Genomic DNA, 21,268 nt, shown 5'->3' on the forward strand with positions numbered 1-21,268 from the left:
GAGGGTCCGGCAAACCGGAAACCCACCCGTCCACGGAAGCGGAAGTGGCTAGAGTCGGTTGAACAATAGACAGAAGCGCCGCAAACTGTCCACCAACAGCACCGCCGACAACCGGAACCGCCGCGGCGGAACCGGAAGTCGGGGCCGGAAGTCGATGCGTAACCAGGGACGGGATAGCAGGGACACTGCCACCGGAACCACTAGCCCGCTGTCCTCCACCGGAAGTGCCTGCCACAGCACAACCGGAAGTCGAGGACGACAACCCACGGGCAGGCCCGACCGGAAGCCCCGAGGGGCAACCAGAGGAGCCTACCCCCTGCGAACTCGAACCAGGAACGGCGGCAGCCGGACCAAGAGCTACAGGTCGATGACCGCCGACAGAATCTTGTAGGCCAGAGCTGGACAGACAAGACGCTGCTGCCTGCCCCCCAGAGGCCGGGACAGCCGAAACTGATCCCAGGGGGGCAGGCTGGCGCGCTTCGCCGCTCCCTAGCGCACCCGCCACGTGATGGACGGTGTACTGCCGGGGAGGAGCCGTCTGCGAACCCGGCGACGCAAAAGCGTAACCCGGGCCCGCAGGCAAGTGTGAGCCCCCAAAAAGATGGGGACTCCCACAAACGCCACCCAACGCCGAAGCGCTGGAACCGGGCGGCGCTAAGGCCGCGAACCCCCCTGAAAAGGCAGGGGAATCCGCAACCAAACCAGAAAAATCCGGCCCGAGATCAGCCGACGTGATCGTCGCTGACGGCCGCAGCCTAGAAAGAGAGGCCACCCCCCCCCCACGCCAGGCGGGAGGGGAGCGACAGGTCTTTCCGCAGAATGTAAGGCAACTAGGTCATGCTTCAAGGTAGCAAACATTGCCAAAACTTCTTCCCGAGACACGGACTCGCTAGACCGTGGCGTCTGCGAGCGCGAGAGAGGAGAAGTAGAGCGTTCCTGCGTGGGAAAAACCGGTGACGGTGACGTGGAGTCGAGCGAAACCCGTTCTGTTTTCTTAGTCACCGGGTCAGTAACCAGAATTAAAGACGTAGCCTGTGACGAAGTTACAGAGGCACGCGTCTTTGATTTAGACTTAGACTTGTCCTTATCCTTCTCTTTCCCCGGTGAAGAGAGCAGAGAAACAAGTTTGCCCTTGCTTTTAGAGTTTTTGTCCGCCATTTGCAATATCGAACACGCGCACGTGTAGAAGAATTACAACAGCGAAAATACTCAAACAAACGCAACGCGTAGCGAAGAGAAGTGAAACGATCTTACCTAAAGAAAGCAACGCAAAGACCAGGGTCAAATGGCCTTCCACAAAAAGGCCAAGGCAAAAAATATGCCGGAGTACAACAACACGTCTGTGCAGTAGTGTTGAAGTGGGTGGAATGACGGCCGGTAGCAGGACCGCGCATGTGCGGGTTACCGGTAGGGGAGGTGACTCCCGTCCTTGACTACGGATTGTTTTTCTTAGGGAGTTACTTCCCCCCTTACCAGGGTCGAGTACTACTTCAATATCTTAGCAATGAACTGAAGTTAATGCCATTTATGTGAGTTGAGGTAAGAATATGTGATTGAATTGTGCTTATGTTCTTGCCTGTCTGTATCAGTGTATATGGTTTTGATTGTTTATTGTTATCAATTTCTTTCAATTTGTAGTCACTCTATTTATTGATTTAAGGTGTCTCAGTTAAGAATGGCGGCAGTGCAACATACAGAAGATCTCCACATATTTAGGCTAAATGCTATGTGCAGAATTTGTGGCAGAAGATCAAAGGCAGCGAAGGACAAACATCATACCATTAGGCATTGCAAAAACTATGCATCAGGGTTGTTTCAGTTTCACGGTATTCAAGTTTCTGAAGAAGCTAATGGCACCACTTTCTCAAGTACATTGTGTGCAACATGCGCTGTTCGTCTCAGCCAACAAAAAACCCCTAACATTCCACCTCAAGGATTCTCAAAAGCAATGCATAGTAACATTGAACAAACAAAAGTGATGTGGACACAATACAACTCCAAAGTGGAAGTAGCTGACTGTAGTGTGTGTAAAACGTTTGCCGAACAAATGGCCGGTTGTCTTAAAAAAAAAAAAAAAAAAGCCAGTGAAAAAGCTGCTAGTCCGCAAAGAAAAAGCACATGTGTTGACAGTACTGATGCCTGTACAAGCACTTCTATTGTTGAAACCTTTCAGCCACAGTGTTCTTCAACACCTGAAACAAAAACCGCAAGCCGTGTGGTCAAAAAACGTCTGTTCGACCTGCTGACATCTCGCAAGGGTACGACTCAGAGTCAGAGTGATGTAAGTACTAACAATGACACAGTCGTCGTGTCAGCTGCTTCAACATCATTTCAAACCCAAGCCCCAGCAGAATCAAACGATAACACACCTGTAGCAAAGTCTGTATCTCAGTCACAGAAAGCAACAGATACTAACACTGTTTTGTCAAAAAACAAACCACAAACCCAACTCCGCCCAATAGAACAGTTGCAAGCACCTTTGACAAAAAGAGTAAAGAGTGTGTTTACACTCACATTTGAACCGTTTAGTTTGAAATTACACCCACTCTATTCCATTACAATGCACGTCATCTTTTTTTTCTTCAGCATCTCAGAGAAATAACAACCCCAACTGTTGTGCTGTGTTGTTTTGTTTCGTTTTGTCTGTTCTGTTTTGTTTGCGATAATGAAACAAACGTTAAATTGTCGTCGGATCGACGAGTTTTGTTTCCTGTGGTATATATACAAGTTTGTGAGAACAATACGAGTGAAAAACTGTGTTGAAAAACTTTCAAATCGACTTGTGTGCTGCTATTGGATTACTGATGTAGGAGGAGACATCAGGTAGGCTTTTTGTTTTCTTCACATGCAGCTAACAATTTGCATGAACATGTATTGAAAGACCGTTTTTTCTTTCTTTTATATTACAGGCATTAATTGCACTATTTTGAATTATATAAACGCAAAACAAATTTCACATGCGCACCATACGCATGCCTATAATATGTTTTTAAATACGACATTAATTAGTGTTCTTTTTTTTGTGGCACATTTAGGATGTTTTGTTTACTGTGTTGTCTTCTGCCGTCTTACATACTGTGCCGTTCCTGTTTCTTTAAATGCAACATGCACATGTTTTTCAGAGTGTAAAGAGTGGCATAATTATATACTTGAGGAGCAAACACTTTTTCTAATTCTCTCATTTACCCTTTCTTCTGTCTTGAAAATTGTGGCATGTTTTGTTTCATACTATTGACATACATGTATTATCCGCCTATGTGTTGTCGGGGTATAATATCATGTGGCACTTCGCGCGGATTTGGGTGAGCGCGCGCGAGCTACGTTTTTTTTTCTCCTGTGGTATATTATATATACAAGTTTGTGAGACTTGTATAGGAGGGCCGTGAGGTAAGCTTTTTTGTTTTATTCACATGCAGCTAACACTGTAACATGAACAGTTTTCTTTCTTATATGTTACTGACATTATCTACACTATTTTGAATTATATACTTATATAAACGCAAAACAAATTTTACATGCGCACCATCAATGACTTCTACTAGTAGTCCGTGGCATAATATGTATGTAAATATACGACTGTATATACTCTACTGTTTGTATATATTTCGTAAAGTGTTGTATATATGTATTATGTACTTGGGGATTACCTTTGTCTTTATCTTTCATTATTTTGTGTTCTTTTATTGTGGCACATTTAGGATGTTTTGTTTACTGCGTTGTTTCAAGGTGTTTCATTAAATGCAGCATGCACATTTTTTTTCAGAGTGCAAAGAGTCGCATAATTATATACTTGGGGGGGGGGACACACTTTTTCTAATTCTCTCATGTATCCTTTCTTCTGTCTTGTGAATTGTGGCATGCATTGCAATAAATACAACTAAACACACTAAAAACATCAGTTCCGAAAGGCAAGGGCCACCGAATTATCACACACTCAGAACGACTGCTATCTCTCTGCTCGCGGCATCCTTATCAACACAGCATAACAGAGAGCTAGAGGGCCACGCACGCTAGCTGCAGACAAAGAAGAGTGCAGGTCTGGCCCTATTTCAGGCGCCACTGTGGGCGGAAGGGGTTGGAGGGAAATGGGGAAGGAAAGGGTAAATAGACGGGAGGAGAGTGGTACTGCCGGTTATTTTTAGCCTGGAGCAGAGAGTACCTCAAACGGAACACAGTGACGTGTGTAGGTGGACCTATAATTCCGGCCGAAACCGAAAACGCAGCCGCCGGAACCACAAGAGCGGAAACGACGACGGCATAGACTGAGGCCGGAAGCCAAAAAGGCCGGAGGCCAGTCTGTGGTCCATAAACTCACCGCAAACAGAGCGAGAAGTGAGAGAAGGACCTATACTTCCGGTCAAAACCGGAAAAACGCAGCCGCCGAAACCGCCGATAGCGGAAACGAAGACTGCATAGACTGAGGCCGGAAGCCATAAAGCCCGGAGGCCAGTCTGTGATCCATACCCTCACCACACAAGCTGAGCGGGAAGTGAGAGGAGGAACTATACTTCCGGTCGAAACCGGAAAGACGCAGCCGCCGAAACCGCCGATAGCGGAAACGAAGACTGCATAGACTGAGGCCGGAAGCCATAAAGCCCGGAGGCCAGTCTGTGATCCATACCCTCACCACACAAGCTGAGCGGGAAGTGAGAGGACCTGTGCTTCCGGCCGAAGCCGGAAATGCGGCGACCGTAAACGGAAGCTGCTGCTGAGCATCAAAGCCCCAGACTTTCTGGCTGGGACTGACGCTAGCATAAAGCACAGACTGGTTACCAACGTCCAAAGCCGAAACGGGAGGACGAGTCACCAGTAGAATGCAGAGAGTGACTCTGCCCAATTGACCTGTCTCCCGGCAGGGAGTGTCCCGAAGCCTCACGAGGGCTGTGGGACCAGGTCAACTTACTTGAATGGCCTGCGAAGAAGGCGGAAACGGCAGAGGCAGGAAGCTGCACTCCAGAACCGGAAGCCACAGCTAGCAAAGCAAGGGACTGCACAACCCCAAAGGAGGAAGGCAGCGCAGAGCTAACGAAAAACGGAAGAGCGCTGCATCTCCCGCTGGCCAATGTATCGGATATCTGAAACAAGAGATATATAGCAAAGAGGACCAAGAGCCCCCTAATCCGGAGCCAACAAAGAAGAAGGCGGCGAAACAACGGCCGAGCTAGACGTACAGCAGTAGTCGAACTCGGAGGAGAAAAAGTCACCGAAAAAAAACAGTGTTGAGGGCTTCGTAAGAAGCCCCAACACCTAGCTAAGCAGAGGACGACTTGGGCTTGTTACATTACCCCTAACGTCGGCCTTAACCCCTTTCGCTCGTCTGAGTCAGCCATGCTGACTAACCAAAACGAACAAGGCAAGACAAAAATGTACTGAAAAAACGTACGTTCAAAACGGACAGAAAACTCAGTAAACAAACAAAACAAAGAACGTGCAACGAACACAACTACCGAGCTTGCAACCACATGAGAAGACAAGACCGGTACATGCCAAACAATAAACATCAGCAAAGCTAACGAAAATACAAATGGCGGCACGCAACAGCTACTGATAACACAAGTCCCACGGACGAACTATCAGTAACAACACAGAAAGGACGTTTGCAAACAACAAACCAAAACAAGAACGGCTCACCAACTGGAGCCCGCACAGGTGAAAGACAGGTAAAACGTGGCAGGCAGGTGAGAAGTCTCACCAAGATAGCCACTGTCAGCGAAAAATTCAGGACACCCTCTCTCTAGGACGCTGAAAGATCGTATGAGTTGCCACGTGTGTGGTAGGAAGTGACGTGGTATCCGCTAGAGGGGAGGTAACTCCCGGGATACCCTCTCGTTACCATGGCTATGTTTGCCTTTTTGGTGATGGGTTTGCTTCCCCTTGTTGTGTTAGATGGGTAAGCGTTTTCAGTACCTAGCATCTCAGACGTAGTCAAATGCAATATGTGATTGGGAGTAAGAATATGTAATTTAATATTCATTTAATTAATATACTTACCCAACTCACATATAGCAATTAACTCTAGTTCAGTGCAGGTAACGCTGTATGCGTCCCCTTGGTTACAAGGGAGACCACTCTAAAAAAGAGTGACCAATCCCATAAGGCCAGACTAATAACAAGTCTGACTTCCGTATGCGTGCGCATACGCCGCCATTTGTATCATTCCAAAACGAAGCCCAACTCACTTCTTTTTTAGACCCCCATACCACCACAGCGGGGAGGCGGGAGGGAATAAACGATGTGAGTTGGGTAAGTATATTAATTAAATGAAAATTTATTATTAAAATTTTGGATTAAATTACATATCTTTACCCAACTCACATATAGCAGATTGCTACTATAGGTGGCGGGTACTTACCGAAATTATGAAAGTAGGACCTGTCCTGCGGCTACCATAGCAGGTAACGCGGAACTGCCGTCCTGTCTCCAGGAGGAGACGTCTCTGAGGCAGAAGTTAATAAAAACGTCCTCAGACCGCCAGTAGGCCGACTCCAGTACTTCAGCCAACCGGCCAGACCGGAGGACTGCCAAAGAGGAGGCCCATGCCCTAGCCTCATGCGTTCTTGCTGAAGTGAGAGGCAACACTGCCCTAACATCTCCAGACTGTGTTTGCCACCAGGCGTAAGCTTGTCTGATCAACGTGGAGACCCACTTGGTTTACGTTGCTTTCGCAATATCCTTACACCTTGCTGTGTTAAGTGATATAAAGAGAAGCTTCTGGCTTTCTGAACGAATGTGCCGAGTCCGTGACAGGTAACTGCTGAGCGTTCTCACGGGACAATTAACTACATCAGGATCTCCAGGAGCAAGAATCTTGCTCAAGGGGGGAATGTGAATGACAGGAGAAATTTGGCCTGGTTTCTGATTTTTTGCGAGAAATTCCGGCCTAAACTTAAGTGAAATAGACCCATCTTTCTCGGTCGAAATATCTTTCGCTAACCCAGATAAAGCATGTACCTCGCTACCTCTACGAGACGTCGCGAGTAAGACTAGAAAAACGGCCTTGCGTGTCAAATTAGCCAGGCTGGCTGACTGAATTGGTTCGAACTCATCTGAAGCCAAATAACGCAAAACCAGCAACAAATCCCAGGCAGGGAGCTGAGACTTCAAGCGAGCGGCCTTAAGGGAGGCTCCCTTAATAACACTAGAGATGACTCCACTGAGTGTAATCTTGTGACCTAGTTGCCGTAGCGTTGAGGAGATGGCTGACCTTCTAACACGAAGGGAAGAGGAAGATCCACCCTGATCTGCTAGCCAGGCCAAATGATTGGCTACCTGCATAGATCTCGGTGACAGGGGTTTAACCCCGTTAAGTTCAATCAATCAATCAATGAGGCTTATATCGCGCATATTCCGTGGGTACAGTTCTAGGCGCTCTGCAGTGATGCCGTGTGAGATGAAATTTTATACGGCCAGTAGATTGCAGCCATGTCGGCGCATATTTACCTTTCACGGCCTTATTCCAAGTCACACGGGTATGGTAGACAATTATTAACTGTGCCTAAGCAATTTTGCCAGGAAAGACCCTTTTGTCAATCGTGGGATCTTTAACGTGCACACCCAAAGTAGTAAACACGGGGGGTGGTTCGGACACCGAAGAGAGTCTGCACACAAAGTTGACTCTGAAATAAATTTCCGCCGAACCTGGGATCGAACTCGCGCTGACAGCGGCCAACTGAATACAAATCCAGCGCGCTACCAACTGAGCTATATCCCCGCCCCATGTAACCCAGGACGACCAATGAGAGGAGTACACCGAGCTAGTCAACTCCCTATGGGCATGCTTCACGAACTTCAGAGTGGCAGAAGATGCTCCTGCCTTACGCAGAGAACTTCTGACAGAATCCATCCGTGTAGGTTTAGAACCTGAGGATTCTCGTGAGGGATGCCTGACCGGGGTTGCAAGAGTTCTCCCTTTCTTACTGCGAGGGGGATAGGCAGTCGAACCGCCAGTCGCAGCAAGTCCGGGAACCAGTGCTGGCTTGGCCAAAAAGGGGCAACCAGAACCAGCGCTGGTCTCTCCAAATCGACTTTCCTCAAAACCTTGCCTAACAGACAGAACGGAGGAAAGGCGTAAGCTGTCAGGTTTGACCAGTTCAGTTCCAGAGCGTTCACTCCCCACGCCAGAGGATCTGGGAAGGGGGACACAAACAGTGGCAGCCTCGCAAAAAATCTTGTTGCGAACAAGTCGATCAAAGGCTTCTCGATCTGTATCCAGAGTCGCTGCAGGGACTGATGAGACAGAGTCCACTCTGAATGAACAACCTTGTCTCCCCTGCTCAGTGTGTCCACAAGGACGTTCAAGCTGCCCTTCAGGTAAACCGCTGACAGCAGTATGTGCCGAGAATCGCACCAAGTCAGAATGCGGCAAGCACTGTCTGAAAGACTGAGAGACCGTGTCCCGCCCTGCCTGTTTACGTAAGACGCCACAGTCATATTGTCTGTGTGGAGCCTGACATGACTGTTCTTCAGGAAAGGCAGAAAAGCTTGGAGGGCCAAAGAAACTGCCTCCAACTCCAGAGCATTGATGTGCAGGGAGGACTGAGCCAAGTCCCAAACCCCTGACGCCATATGCTCTGCCAGGTGAGCTCCCCACCCCCTCAGAGAGGCGTCTGTGAAGAGCTCGTTCTCTGGCAACGGGCAGACGATCGGAACTCCCTGTGACAACCACGGGAGCAGCCAGACCTGCGTAGTCAGAATAAACCAGATCCCTAGAGCTATCTGGACATCCCATCCCTGGGATGATTGGTCCCACCGAGCCTGTAGGGCTGCCTGGAAAGGCCTTTTGTGCACCCTGCCTAGTGGGATCAGAGACGCCATCGACTCCATCTGACCAAGTACCGATGACAGAACCCGTACACTGGCCAGATTCTCTCCGTGAAGCGAGCGGATCAAGTCCTGGAGTTTGGACACCCTTCTCTGAGGAATCCATCCCTAGATATGAGAACTTCTGGGATGGATCCAACTCCGACTTCGACAGGTTTATCGAAAAGCCGAGCTGAGCTGCCTGACTGAGGACTCTCCGAGTATGGACTCCGCAAAGATCTCTGTCCTGATGGAGGATCAGCCAATCGTCCAAGTACGCACGGAGGCGCACACCCTCTTTTCTCACCAGAGAGCAAAGTTGTCGTACGACTATGGTAAAGATCCATGGCGCGAGAGATAGGCCGAACGGGAGGGCCCTGAACTGGTAGGCCTTGTCTCCCCAGGGGAAGCGCAACCATTTCCTGTCTGTAACATGCATCAGGACATGGAAATACGCATCTGTTTAATCCACTGACGTTGCCCAATCCCCTGGACGCAGAGCCTCCCGTACTGAGGTCGGAGTTTCCATGGTGAATTTCACTATCCGAAGGAACTTGTTCAAAGTCGATAGATCCAACACCGGTCTCCATACTCCCGAGGCTTTCGGCACTACAAAGAGTCTGCCGTAAAACCCCGGAGACCGTAGATCCGTGACTTCCTCTATTGCCCCCTTGAGGAGAAGGGCTGTCACTTCACTTTGAACAGCGGCCCTTGCCTCTAAGTCTCTTGGAGCTCTGCAAGGCGGCATTATCCTGGTAAGAGGTGCCTTTTCCTCTGACCAGAGAAGTCGGAACCCCGAACACACGATCCCAGTAACCCACTTGCTGTCCACCAGCTGCAGCCAGGAAGAGAGGGCCCTGGACGGGACGCCCGCTACAACCAGTGCGGGGGCTACCGGGATGGGAGGTTCGGGGGAGCATCATTGGGGGTGAGGCTTGCGCCCCGACCCCCTAGAACCGCCAAATGACTGTCCCCTCTTAGGGTAAGGCGCTCCGCGGCCCCTACCCTTCGAGGCAAAAGACTGATTCTGTGTCTTTCCACCACCAGACGAAGAAGTCTGAAGCTTGTTTGACGACTGAGTCTGAGGCTTGTTCTGAGTCTTCTGATAACCCTGGAGAGCGATACGGGATATGGCAAGATCCCTCGCATCCTGAGTCTCTTTCTGAAGAGCGTCTAGGGAAGACTGACCCAAAAGAGCACCCTCTGAGAATGGAGAAGTCTTCAGGCTCTCAATAGTGGCCTTATCCCTAATCCTAGAGCCTGCCAAAAAAGCAGACCTCCTGGCATGTACGGCATGGGCGTAGAGCTTAGCAGACAGAGACATCTGCTCTTTGGAAACCCTAGCCAGAGTGGTCAAAAGAGTGGTAACATCCACAGAGGAAGCGTCAAAGCGAAACTCAAATGGATCAAGTGAGGTAGCAATGGACCTCGACAAAGACCTTTGCAAAGATTCGGAAACAGAAGAGAGCTCCAACAGAGATCTTCCTGTCTCCTCCACAGCTGCAAGTGAAGCGTCAGTATATGGAACAACCCTGTCCTTACTGTAGCTGTCTTCATGTAACACAGCAAGTTCCGGTGGAACCGGAAGTACCGCCGAAGGCAAAGCGAAAGAGTCAATCAAGTTGACAGGTTGCGGAACCAGCTTGCCATTCCGGCAACTTGAACGGCACGTTAAGTTGAGTGTCCTCCGCCGTAGTGGAAGCACCCTCGTCAGCCTCTCCGTCATGCTCAAAAACACACTCCGGAAGCTGACCCTCAGAAAGACTCGCATGATCAATCCAAGAGTCAGCCACACCAACGACTTCCTGCCCCCCGGGCGGAAGAGGATAAGTCCGATCCCCGTTATGCTCTGAACGAGAGGGCTTTGACAAATCCTTACGCTGCACAGGGCCCTTCGACCCCACCGACCGGGCGCCGGAGCGCAAGGGGTCGGCCAAGTTTTCAGGGCTATCGCGGCTCCATGAGCACACTTCTTCCTCCTGTGAGCGCAACCCACTTTCGCCGGAGAACCCGGCTACTCGTGGGGTAGACATACCTTTGATATGCCCAGGCACGTTCAGCAACGACACAAGGTGACCGTCACCCTCCTGCGCGGCATGAACGTCAGCTTGAGTAACAAAAGCGGAAACAGACACGGAAGCGGAAGTGGAAGCGGAAGGCGAAGGCCGGATCCGAGCAAGCGATGACGCATCCAAAACACCGGAAGGAAGAGCGCGTAGCTCCGCCCTAGTAAAAGTCAAATCTGCCGCCAAAGTCGAAACCTGCGAACTCAAAGTAAGCAACAACGAGGCAACATCCGAGGGCAACAAACCTGAACTAACAGGAGCCCCAGAATCAACGACAGCTTTGTCAACATGGCTAACCTTGTCTTTAACCTTCAAAGGCAAAATGTCGGTCGGCGGATTATCAACAAGAACATCAATACATTTATTAGACGCCGGTTCTAGAACTGAGATAGCGGTTTGTCCGGCACTCTTATTCTTTCTAGATACTTTCTTAGCGGGAGAAGCTTCAGCAGTCAACTGTCTCGAGCTAGACTTCTTGGCGTTCTCCGCCATAACAAAACGAACTCACAAAAAATGTTCTCTGAAAAATATTACAAGTCCGAAAATTGCGACCAAAATGTCGCCAAAGTTTCAACAAACAAGAAAGACCTCACCCAAACAGCATCAGGTGAAGACAAAAGCTCGGCGGCGAACCAAGGGGTGAAGCCAAAGTCCAAAGACTAAGGGTAATACAGTGGTCGCCGCTTAATAAAACCGCGGTTAATAGAGCCAGCCGCTTATAAAAGCCGATTTCAGACGGTCCGGATGTATCACTATATCTTATGTATTAGAAAAAGCCGGTTAATAAACCCAACCCGCCGCTTATTAAAGCCAGTTTTCTCAGAGAAATCACGAAAGCGCCGAAAAAGATTCTCCAATGAGAAAACGACAACGGTTTGGTAAAGAAAAAGAAGTTGAGGAGGGTCTTCTCAGATGGTTTCAGCAAATGATCAAAGTACACGTACATGTACATAATTAAAACAAAAGTTCAACATCCTTTGTGAAGTTTTGTTTAGATTCAAACAAGTGTAAATGACGAAAGAAAGTGACTGAGTGACGTAAATAAAAGAGTTTTGTTTTTCTTTCGAAAATGACGTATTCCTGGACCGCCGGTTAATAAATCCGCCGCTTATTAAAGCCATTTTTCGTCGGTCCAGAAGTGGTTTTATTAAGCGGCGACCACTGTAGCTGAAAACAGCCGGAGCGTACATAGACAGCGACCAGTCCCTTGAAGCGCTGAGTGTGGAATGATACAAATGGCGGCGTATGCGCACGCATACGGAAGTCAGACTTGTTATTAGTCTGGCCTTATGGGATTGGTCACTCTTTTTTAGAGTGGTCTCCCTTGTAACCAAGGGGACGCCGCGGTACAGCGTTACCAGCACTGAACTAGAGTTAATTGCTATATGTGAGTTGGGTAAAGATATGTAATTTAATCCAGCTATATAAATATAAATATATAATTATATATAAATAAATATATAATTATATATAAATAAATATATAGATATATATAAACTATAAATCCTCCTGAATGGGTGATATGATGTAACCCAAAACTGATCTATGTAACAGTGTCTCCTGTGTCATGTTTGACTCAGGGTCACTCTTACCACTATCCCATTATCAAAAACCATTCACAATTTATCCTTAAGTTTGGAAGTGATACTCAGATTTTTCAGTAGGCGCTTGCTGACTATGTTTCAAGGATTTTCATTTGTTGACAGGCTGGACAAGTACATGAATAAATTCTGAGGCACAAACAACAGCATGTGACTGCCCATATGGCAGGAATGACAACAAATACTACCAGGTAGACCTTTTCTGAACTGTATGATAGACATTCCTTTACACGTTTGGCAACATTTAAATCAAACTCAGCAAACTGCACAGTCTGTTACAACTTTAATTTTACAACATTGCCCGACTTCATTAAATTTCCCCGCCTACTTTTGATACCTGTTGATTACATTCTGTATGTTTTGATGAAACAAAAAAAGTATAATTGTTTTTTAATTTTCTTCTGGTGGATGGTTTTTAGAAGCAAAGTGAACATTTTGTCCACTAGTCTGTCATGCAAATAGGACTCGGAACACACACACACACACACACACATGGATGGACTGATGGACACTGCACCAGGAAAGATCAGGGAATTATCAACTCCACCCTCTTTCTGCTCCCTCCTACCTGTAGCATTTCTTCTACCCTCCTCCCTCCCCCTTCTCTACTTTGCTCTCTCTTTGTGCTTTCAGTGTTGTTTTTACCTGTGAGAGGAAGTAAGCAGAGTCCAGAGTGGCCATGTCTGTGCCAATGCCTCGCTCAGGGTTGGCCGCACTGGGCAGGTCACGGAAATACGTCTGCACATGATCACATCATGCACTCTTCAAACTTAACGACACAGACAACATTTTAATGTTTAATGTTTAGTGTGTGTGTGTGTGTGTGTGTGTGTGTGTGTGTGTGTGTGTGTGTGTGTGTGTCTGTGTGTGTGTCTGTGTGTGTGTATGTCTGTGTGTGTGTGTGTGTGTGTGTCTGTGTGTGTATGTCTGTGTGTGTGTGTGTGTGTGTGTGTGTGTGTGTGTGTGTGTGTGTGTGTGTGTGTGTGTGTATATTTAAGTAGATGATTACCCGCTTTGCCGGGAAGAAGTAAAGTCAGGGACCCGGCGAATACCCGGCTTTGCCGGGAAGAAGTAGAGGAATACCCGGCTTTGCCGGGATGAAAGCATTGTGGACAGTGACCTTCTAAAAATAGTAACGGGAATATCCGGCTTTGCCGGGATGAAAGCGTTGTGGACAGTGACCTTCTAAAAATAGTAACGGGAATATGGATTGACGCCACACGAAGGAAGGGAGATAAACGCAAAACACTGGAGAAGATAAGGAAGAGTTACTGGGAATGGATCTGGGAAGATGAACAGAAAAACCAAAATCGGTTCAGCGCTGCGCGCTGAGAGCACATGTTGAAAATTCTCATCGACCAGGTTGTGTCCGGGGTCTACCTGAATATGCCCACCAAATTTGAAGCAGATCCATCGAGAACTTTGGCCGTGCATCGTGAACACACACACACACACACACACACACACACAGACACAAGTCGTATATATATATAGATACAGCTGCCAGAAACACAGAAACAAGTCGCGTAAGGCGAAATTACTACATTTAGTCAAGCTGTCGAACTCACGGGATGAAACTGAACGCACTGTATTTTTTCACCAAGACAGTACAGCTTCGTCAATCCCCACGTGAAGGAAATCGCTCACCTCCCACGTGCAAAACGTAGTGATATTGACACGCCAGATTAGCACGGTAGCGTATTGTGCTAAGCAGGAAAGCGCGCTTTTCTGTATTCTTGTTAACTTTCTGAGCTTGTTTTGAGTACAACCTATCATATCTATATGTTTTTGGAATCAGGAAATGATAAAGAATAAGATGAAATCATTTTTGGATCGATTTCTTAAATTTTAATCGTAAGATTAATTAATCTATTTTCGTTAATTGTGATCACATTTTAAGAGTAAACATGACATATGTATATATTTTTAGATTCAGAATGTGATGAAGAATATGATGCAATCAATTATAAATCTGTTTGTGAAAAATCGATTTTAATGACAACTTTAATGAGCAAACTCATTAATTAATTTTTAAGCCTTCAAGCTGAAATGCAATACCAAAGTGCGGGCTTCGTCAAAGATTACTTGACCAAAATTTCAACCAATTTGGTTGAAAAATGAGGGCGTGACAGTGCCGCCTCAACTTTCACGAAAAGCCGGATATGACGTCATCAAAGACATTTATCAAAAAAATGAAAAAAAACGTCTAGAGATACCATACTCAGGATCTCTCATGTCAAGTTTCATGAAGATCGGTCCAGTAGTTTTCTCTGAATCGCTCTACACACACACACACACACACACACCACACCCTCGTCTCGATTCCCCCCTCTACGTTAAAACATTTAGTCAAAACTTGACTAAATGTAATCAAAAGTACAGATGATCACAGCCATATCATGATGATGACAAACTTGTCAAAACAAGCCTACACTGACACTGACCTTTGAACACTGTTTTATGACCTTTGCTTGGAGTGTGGTGCTCCGGGTTCTGTGCGAAACTGAATGTAGCAAGAGCGGCTCTAGCTCTCTACTTTAGCAATTTGAGAGAGGAACTAAAAAAAAGTGTTGGTTTTTGTTCCACCTGGATTATTTTCTTTTCGCAGATTTTTGTGAAATTGCAGATACATTGTGCCTGGATAAGCAGATCACATTTTCAAGATAGTTTACAAAAATGAAATTGCAATTCCTTTTCAACAACAACATTCAGAATGCACGACACAATATGCTAATAAATTTTTAAAAAAACACCTCATGACTTCTTCCCTGGAAGTCTGTTAAAAAGTATACAAATTATATCTCATACATGCAACAGCTGCAAAAGTTTGTTTGACACATCAGTAGATTTTAATGTTATTTCTTCTTGTTTTTTCCAAGACTCTTAAGCACTTGTAATTAGAGAAGTGTTCATAGCATACTAACTGGGTTTGGCTTGTTATATATAAAAAGCAAAGGTTTAACTGCAAATAAAATCCTAATTACTTCAACAAGCTATGCACACTCTCTCATGATCAGTTTATTCAGTACTAATTCACTTCTTTTCAGTGAACATTCATCTAAACAACTGTAATTGTATCACACACACAAAAATTCAAAACTATTGAAACAAATTAATACATGCATATTCATAGTCACTGTGTTACATACAGAAGAAAATGAGCTAACCAGAAACTCTCAGTCGACAGGTTTTACAACTACCCTACACACACAAAGTTACACATTTGGAGTTAGAAGAAGAGAGAGAGAGAGAGAGAGAGAGAGAGAGAGAGAGAGAGAGAGAGAGAGAGAGAGAGAGAGAGAGAGAGAGAGAGAGATCAAATCAAATCTTATTTTAGAGAGAGAGAGAGAGATCAAATCAAATCAAATCAAATCAAATTTTATTTTACGAGGGTTGTGGCATATGCAATATAAACGAGCTTCTTTTCAACCAGCCCTCGCCCAGAGAGGGACTATTCTAATCTTGAATACATATATATATATATACATACGTAAAACAATTACAAAAGATAAGCAAGGCAGAGAAACTATTCACATGACTATATACACGTTGTAGGCTATACATACATTCTTGCGTTATGAAACACTGATGCTTTATGGACAGATATGATCAATATGAAAATAATCAGAACGAAGACTTCCATCACTGTGACTTTTCGTAATTTGACATTAAATGTAATGAGAGGTGTTTTTTGAAAGTATTGAAAGTAGAGAGAGAGAGAGAGACAGAGACAGAGACAGAGAAAGACAGAGAGAGAGACACACACACACACACACAGTCACACACAGAGAAAAAGTCAGAGAGAGAGGGAGAATTGAACTGAACTGATTTTATTTAACAAGGATTAAGAGGGAGAGAGAAAAAGAAAAAGACAGAGACACAGCAAGAAACAAAATTACAGAGAGAAAGAAAGACCAAGACTGAGTGTTTCACCTTTTTATCCTCGTGATATTGGGAGACCAGCATGAAGGGAATGGTGGTGAGCGTGGAGTAAGCAAAGCCCGTCAGGCCAGCCATGAGCACCACGAACACCACGTTGTGCACCAGCACCATGCCCGCCATGGCGAAGCAGAACGACGCCATGCCCATCATGTAGGTCATCTTGTAGCCATAGCTCACCACCAGGCGCTCCACGATCACCGAGTAGATGGCAGAGGTCAGGCAGTGGAGCAGCAAGCCCCAGCTCCCCATGCGGACCCCCTCGTCATAGGCCGCTCCCTCCGGCGTGCTGCTGGGCAGGTTGGGGTTGCCGCCGTACACCGTCTGAAAGGAACACAACCAGGATACAGTTATCAGCACTGAGGACATGAAAAATCACTGAGGCCTAAACAAAATAGTGGACATGAAAAATCACTGAGGCCTAAACAAAATAGTAAAATCAGTGTTGCCAGTTCCCGGACTGACCTTATCTTATCCTCCCGGGATGGACACGGGTCAAATTTATGTGCAGACTCAGAGATGGTATTCATGTTCCACTCCCGTGTCACCACTGTGGCATGTAAAAGACCTCGGCCATTCTCCCATAAGTGCAGGTGGTTGATTACACCTAAACACTCACACACCTGGGTAGCGCAACTCTGTTCCTGCTAGATTTCCACTGGGAGGAAGTGACCCGAACTTACCAGCAATGGGACAATAAACTTATGAAAATTAAACCTTAAACTTTTTTTGACCCTTCAAAAAAATACACCAAAAACCAATCATTTAGAAATTACAAAACTCGATTTAGACTCAAAGAAAGCCTCTCTTCTTTGACATCTCACATGAATTCCAGCCAATAAAAAAACCTTGTTGTTTTGTGTTGCCAATGATAAAACTTTCCATTCAAACCTAGTTTTTGATTGTACTAGCTATTTTTACAGAGCAATATTTGCTACAAATTACATATTCTTGCTCAAACAAGAACTTAAGTCACTCTGTCACCACAAGCAGACAACCCAAGATACAGTAAGTATTAATTTACAAGTCTACATCAAATTTAAGGGAAAAGTCTGTCAAATCAAATAGAAAGCCCTAATTCTGACGTGTTGCTGATTTCCTTCCCAGCATTTTCAGATAGATTTCTAGACAATGCTATTCCTAAAAAGTTTAATGACAGAGATAAACTTCTGAGAGAAAACATGGTACAATAGGGAAGTAGGGAAGGAAAAGTCAGTTGGACCTGGATTGAAAATATGTATAGGTCCACATGATTGTCCTGGCTGTCCGCTCAGTAAAAAAATTGATGGTCAGAAGATCTGCATGTCAAAACTATCAGAGGTTTGACTCGCCAAGGGACAGACCAATACGTCAGATCAAGAAAGTACAGTGGCACCCCCCCCCCCCCCCAAGAGCTCCAAACATGTGAAGAAATCAGGTCTTTAAAGGGGGGGGAGTCTTAAAATGGAGGTAAATTTGCAGGGGTTATGAACAGAAAATCTGAAAAAGCAAGGTCCTAAAAGGGGGTGGGGGGGGGAGGGGGGGAGGATTAGGTCTTAAATTGGAATATCTCAGGGTTCCACGGTATGCGTCATTGACCGAAGACCAAGGTTCCACACTCTTTTCCCTCCCTCACTCGACACGCAGCCTTCTTACCTGCCCCACATAGTCAGTGAAGTAGAGGTTGAAGCCCATGACGGCTGTCCAGGAGCAGAAGTTGGCCAGGCCCAGGTACCTGAGCACCACGGGGAAGAAGAGCATCTCGCGCACAGCCTTGGGCAGCAGGCGATGAAGGTTCCTGACCACCACCTTGAGACACTGCAGTAGCTGGCTGACCCCTCGCGCCCGCACCATCACGCTCAGTTTGGTCAGGTAGCGCGTCAAGGAGCGGAAATGTTTGGGTGTGCGGGGGCGGGGGCCGCCACGCAACACTCTAGTCCTGTCTTTCAGGTAGGAGTCGTCATCCTCACTGCTGGAGGACTCGTAGCCCGACTCCTGAGCGTTTTGAAGAGAGGGTTTCTTGCTGGGCGACAGAGTCCTGTCGCTCGATATCGCCACAATGGACGTAGGGCTGTCACCATCGATGCTGGGAATGTCGTCGTGTGAGATCATGTGAGGCGTGACGTGCCCGGTGAAGGGGACCTCGTCGGCGATAATGACAGTTAAGGTGAGGGTCATGGTGAAGATGACGATAAGTATGGAGAATATAGATGCTTCCTGACCACCGAAGTAGCCACCTACTGAGTTTGAAGTCCAGTCGATGGCGGTGAGCAGGTAGCCCAGAATACCTCCCATGCTCACCATGACGGAGTAGATGGTGAATATGCGATCATGCTGGTGCGACTCGCGTGACATGTCACTGAGCATGGCTTCACACGGCGTCAGACACGCCTGGCTGGTAAAGTCTAGCAGAATGGAACCCACAGTGAGACAAAACACCCCTAGCTGGTGACTAAGCGGGATGTCACCCAGGGCAAGCACACTGAAGTACTCCCCAAAGGGAATCATGTACATGGATATCACCAGCACTATGGACAGCCCTAGAATGAAGGGGCGGCGACGACCAAACTTGCTGCGGCAAGAATCGCTGGCCCTTCCGATCAAGGGAACAAAGAAGAGCGCCAGCAAAGGCCCAAGGCCCAGGAGGACGTTCATCTCTTCCTCCGAGTACCCTGCTTTCAGCAGCATGGGTGGGATGTAGACGAAGCCAGCACACGCTGCGATCTCCACCCCACAGACCACAGAGTTAAGTAGGATCATCTGGAGGAAACTGAGAGTGTGAGGTTGATTCGGCATCGACCCCCCTGAGCCAGATACCTTCACCATGGCCGACTCCAGATGGGTCACTGACAGGGACTCCATCTTGATTGCTGAATTGTCTTCCTGACACTTCTTTTCAAACTTCTGTGTTTCACGAAAAATACTGATCAAATGGGGTCTGTTGATGATTTCAATTCCAGGTCAATATTTATCTAATTATGATTTCAATTCCAGGTCACTATTTATCTAATTATGATTTTGCACCAGTTTTACTCCAAGTTTTGGGTTCTCTTCTGCCTGTTGTGTCTTCTATTTTTTTAAAACTTTTGTTGTTGTGGGCTTACATGAGTGTAACAGAAAATGTGCCTGGTATTAATACACACTATACATAAATTTCATTCAAAAGCTGTTGCCTCTTTCTATATACCACAACCATCAAATTCCATCTGCATATATATATATTTGTTCCCATTGATCTTATTTACTAAACTCTGCAGGAAGCCACTGTCTCTTAACTATTCATCAGCACTTTACAGGATGGGACTTGCTGTTATTTCAATTTTATCATTCAGCCAATATAACTGTGGCTCACTGTGTACGATCACAGCTATTACTCTTGCCAACAAAAAGTAGGTGTGCTCATTAGTTGTGTATTGCGTAGCCCTTATTTTCACCACGGATACAGTTGCAGTCCTGGAAAAAATCAGCCACTCTTTTCTTTCCCTTGCACAGTCAGTAAATCCTTCACTTGTGTTTTGTGTTTGAAACAATTTTTTTTGTATACCTGAATGTTTTTTTTCTGAAGGTAATCTTTTTCTTTGAACAGATTTTTTTCAAATCACAGTTCAAGTACCACAGGTTCAAAGCAGGTCCTTAACTGTTTATTGGCAGCCACATAAATCGTCTCCGTGCAAACACTACCACCGGTTGACACCTCGTTTAGCTGAGTGAGCAGGCGGCATAAGGCGCAGGGGGAATCCATGTCCGAGGTTGAGGTAATTGATTGGGCGTTGACAGATCTCCAACGGTGGGCCAAGACAGGCTGGTAAAGGGTTCTGACAGTGAAGATAATGACAGATGGATGCGAAGGGTGGTGGGGGTGGGAAGACACCTGTGCACATCACAACCCCAAGAAGTGCTGCGCAGCTGGCTATATTGACGCTGGATGCAGCATTGACGTTGACACTGCCACCACCACCATCACCTTCAGCCACTCCACTTCCCACCGAACTCCGCACCTGAGGCAAGACATGAAGGTCATTATAACAAGAGCAGCTCAGGTACAGACTCCTTTACAAAGGCTGCAATAGACTTTGAGTCATACACTCAGCAAATCGGACTCATTGGGCCCTGAAAGCCAGGTTCCATGCTATGCCAAGGAGACATAAACAAGTAAATACATGTACATAGGAGCTAAAGTATTGGAACAGTCACAAACAAAATTAACTACAAACTACAGCACTTTTCAAAGTTTACATACAAATCTTAAAATCTGCATTTTCTGTTATTGTTGTTGTTGTTTGTTGCAGTGTTATTGATTGTTTGCTTCAATCTTCTTTTCCAAGGACTGTTTTTTGTTTGTTTGTTTTGGGGGGGGAGCAGGGATCGCGTTTACGCACGATTTTTGCGTATTTGACGCATTTTAAAAGTCGCTGACGCGTTTTTTTCGCCGCGCCGCGTAAGCCATACGCAAAAATATTGTAACTTTTTCTTGTCTTCACGCAGCGCTTTTGCACTGACTTAATAATCACCCGATCCTGAAACTGACTATAGGGCTCGAGAAGTGACGACACACATGAAATCTGCGCGTCAAAACTAAAGTCCGTTTTTTTTTGCATCGAAGTATCGCAAACGAACGTAACGAGGGTATTACCAGATAATGTCTTGTCGGATAATGAAACAGACATTAGCTGCTCTCCCATCTCGCGCTTCCAAAAGGCGGAAAGTGTGTCTAGTCGTATGAGAGCGGGAAACAAACTCGCAAGGCCCGAAGGTTGGAGACAGCAGGGGTGTTATTCGACAGGCGTGCGCGGAGTTCGACAGGAAAACTCGCCGTATTTAGGTAAGGAGTGTCTTTAAGTCTTTCGTGCGTGTTTTGTTTGTGTCTGTACGTGTTTTCGTAGT

At 46.4% G+C, this 21,268-nt stretch overlaps 1 protein-coding gene across 1 annotated transcript in view; it reads right to left on the bottom strand.

Annotated features, from left to right (window-relative positions):
* LOC138970902 (solute carrier family 45 member 3-like) overlaps positions 1-20,376 on the bottom strand; it is a 31,741-nt gene extending 11,365 nt beyond the window's left edge. Inside the window, exons 1-3 of the mRNA XM_070343480.1 lie at positions 18,041-20,376; positions 16,400-16,729; positions 13,112-13,204 (exon numbers count right to left, since the gene is read on the bottom strand). Coding sequence (XP_070199581.1) covers positions 13,112-13,204; positions 16,400-16,729; positions 18,041-19,246 — 1,629 coding nt within the window. The 5' untranslated portion in view covers positions 19,247-20,376. The remainder of the gene's footprint in view (positions 1-13,111; positions 13,205-16,399; positions 16,730-18,040) is intronic.
* Between the last annotated feature and the right edge of the window lie 892 nt (positions 20,377-21,268).

Source organism: Littorina saxatilis, linkage group LG7 (genome assembly GCF_037325665.1).
Source record: "Littorina saxatilis isolate snail1 linkage group LG7, US_GU_Lsax_2.0, whole genome shotgun sequence".
Taxonomy (NCBI): domain Eukaryota; kingdom Metazoa; phylum Mollusca; class Gastropoda; order Littorinimorpha; family Littorinidae; genus Littorina; species Littorina saxatilis.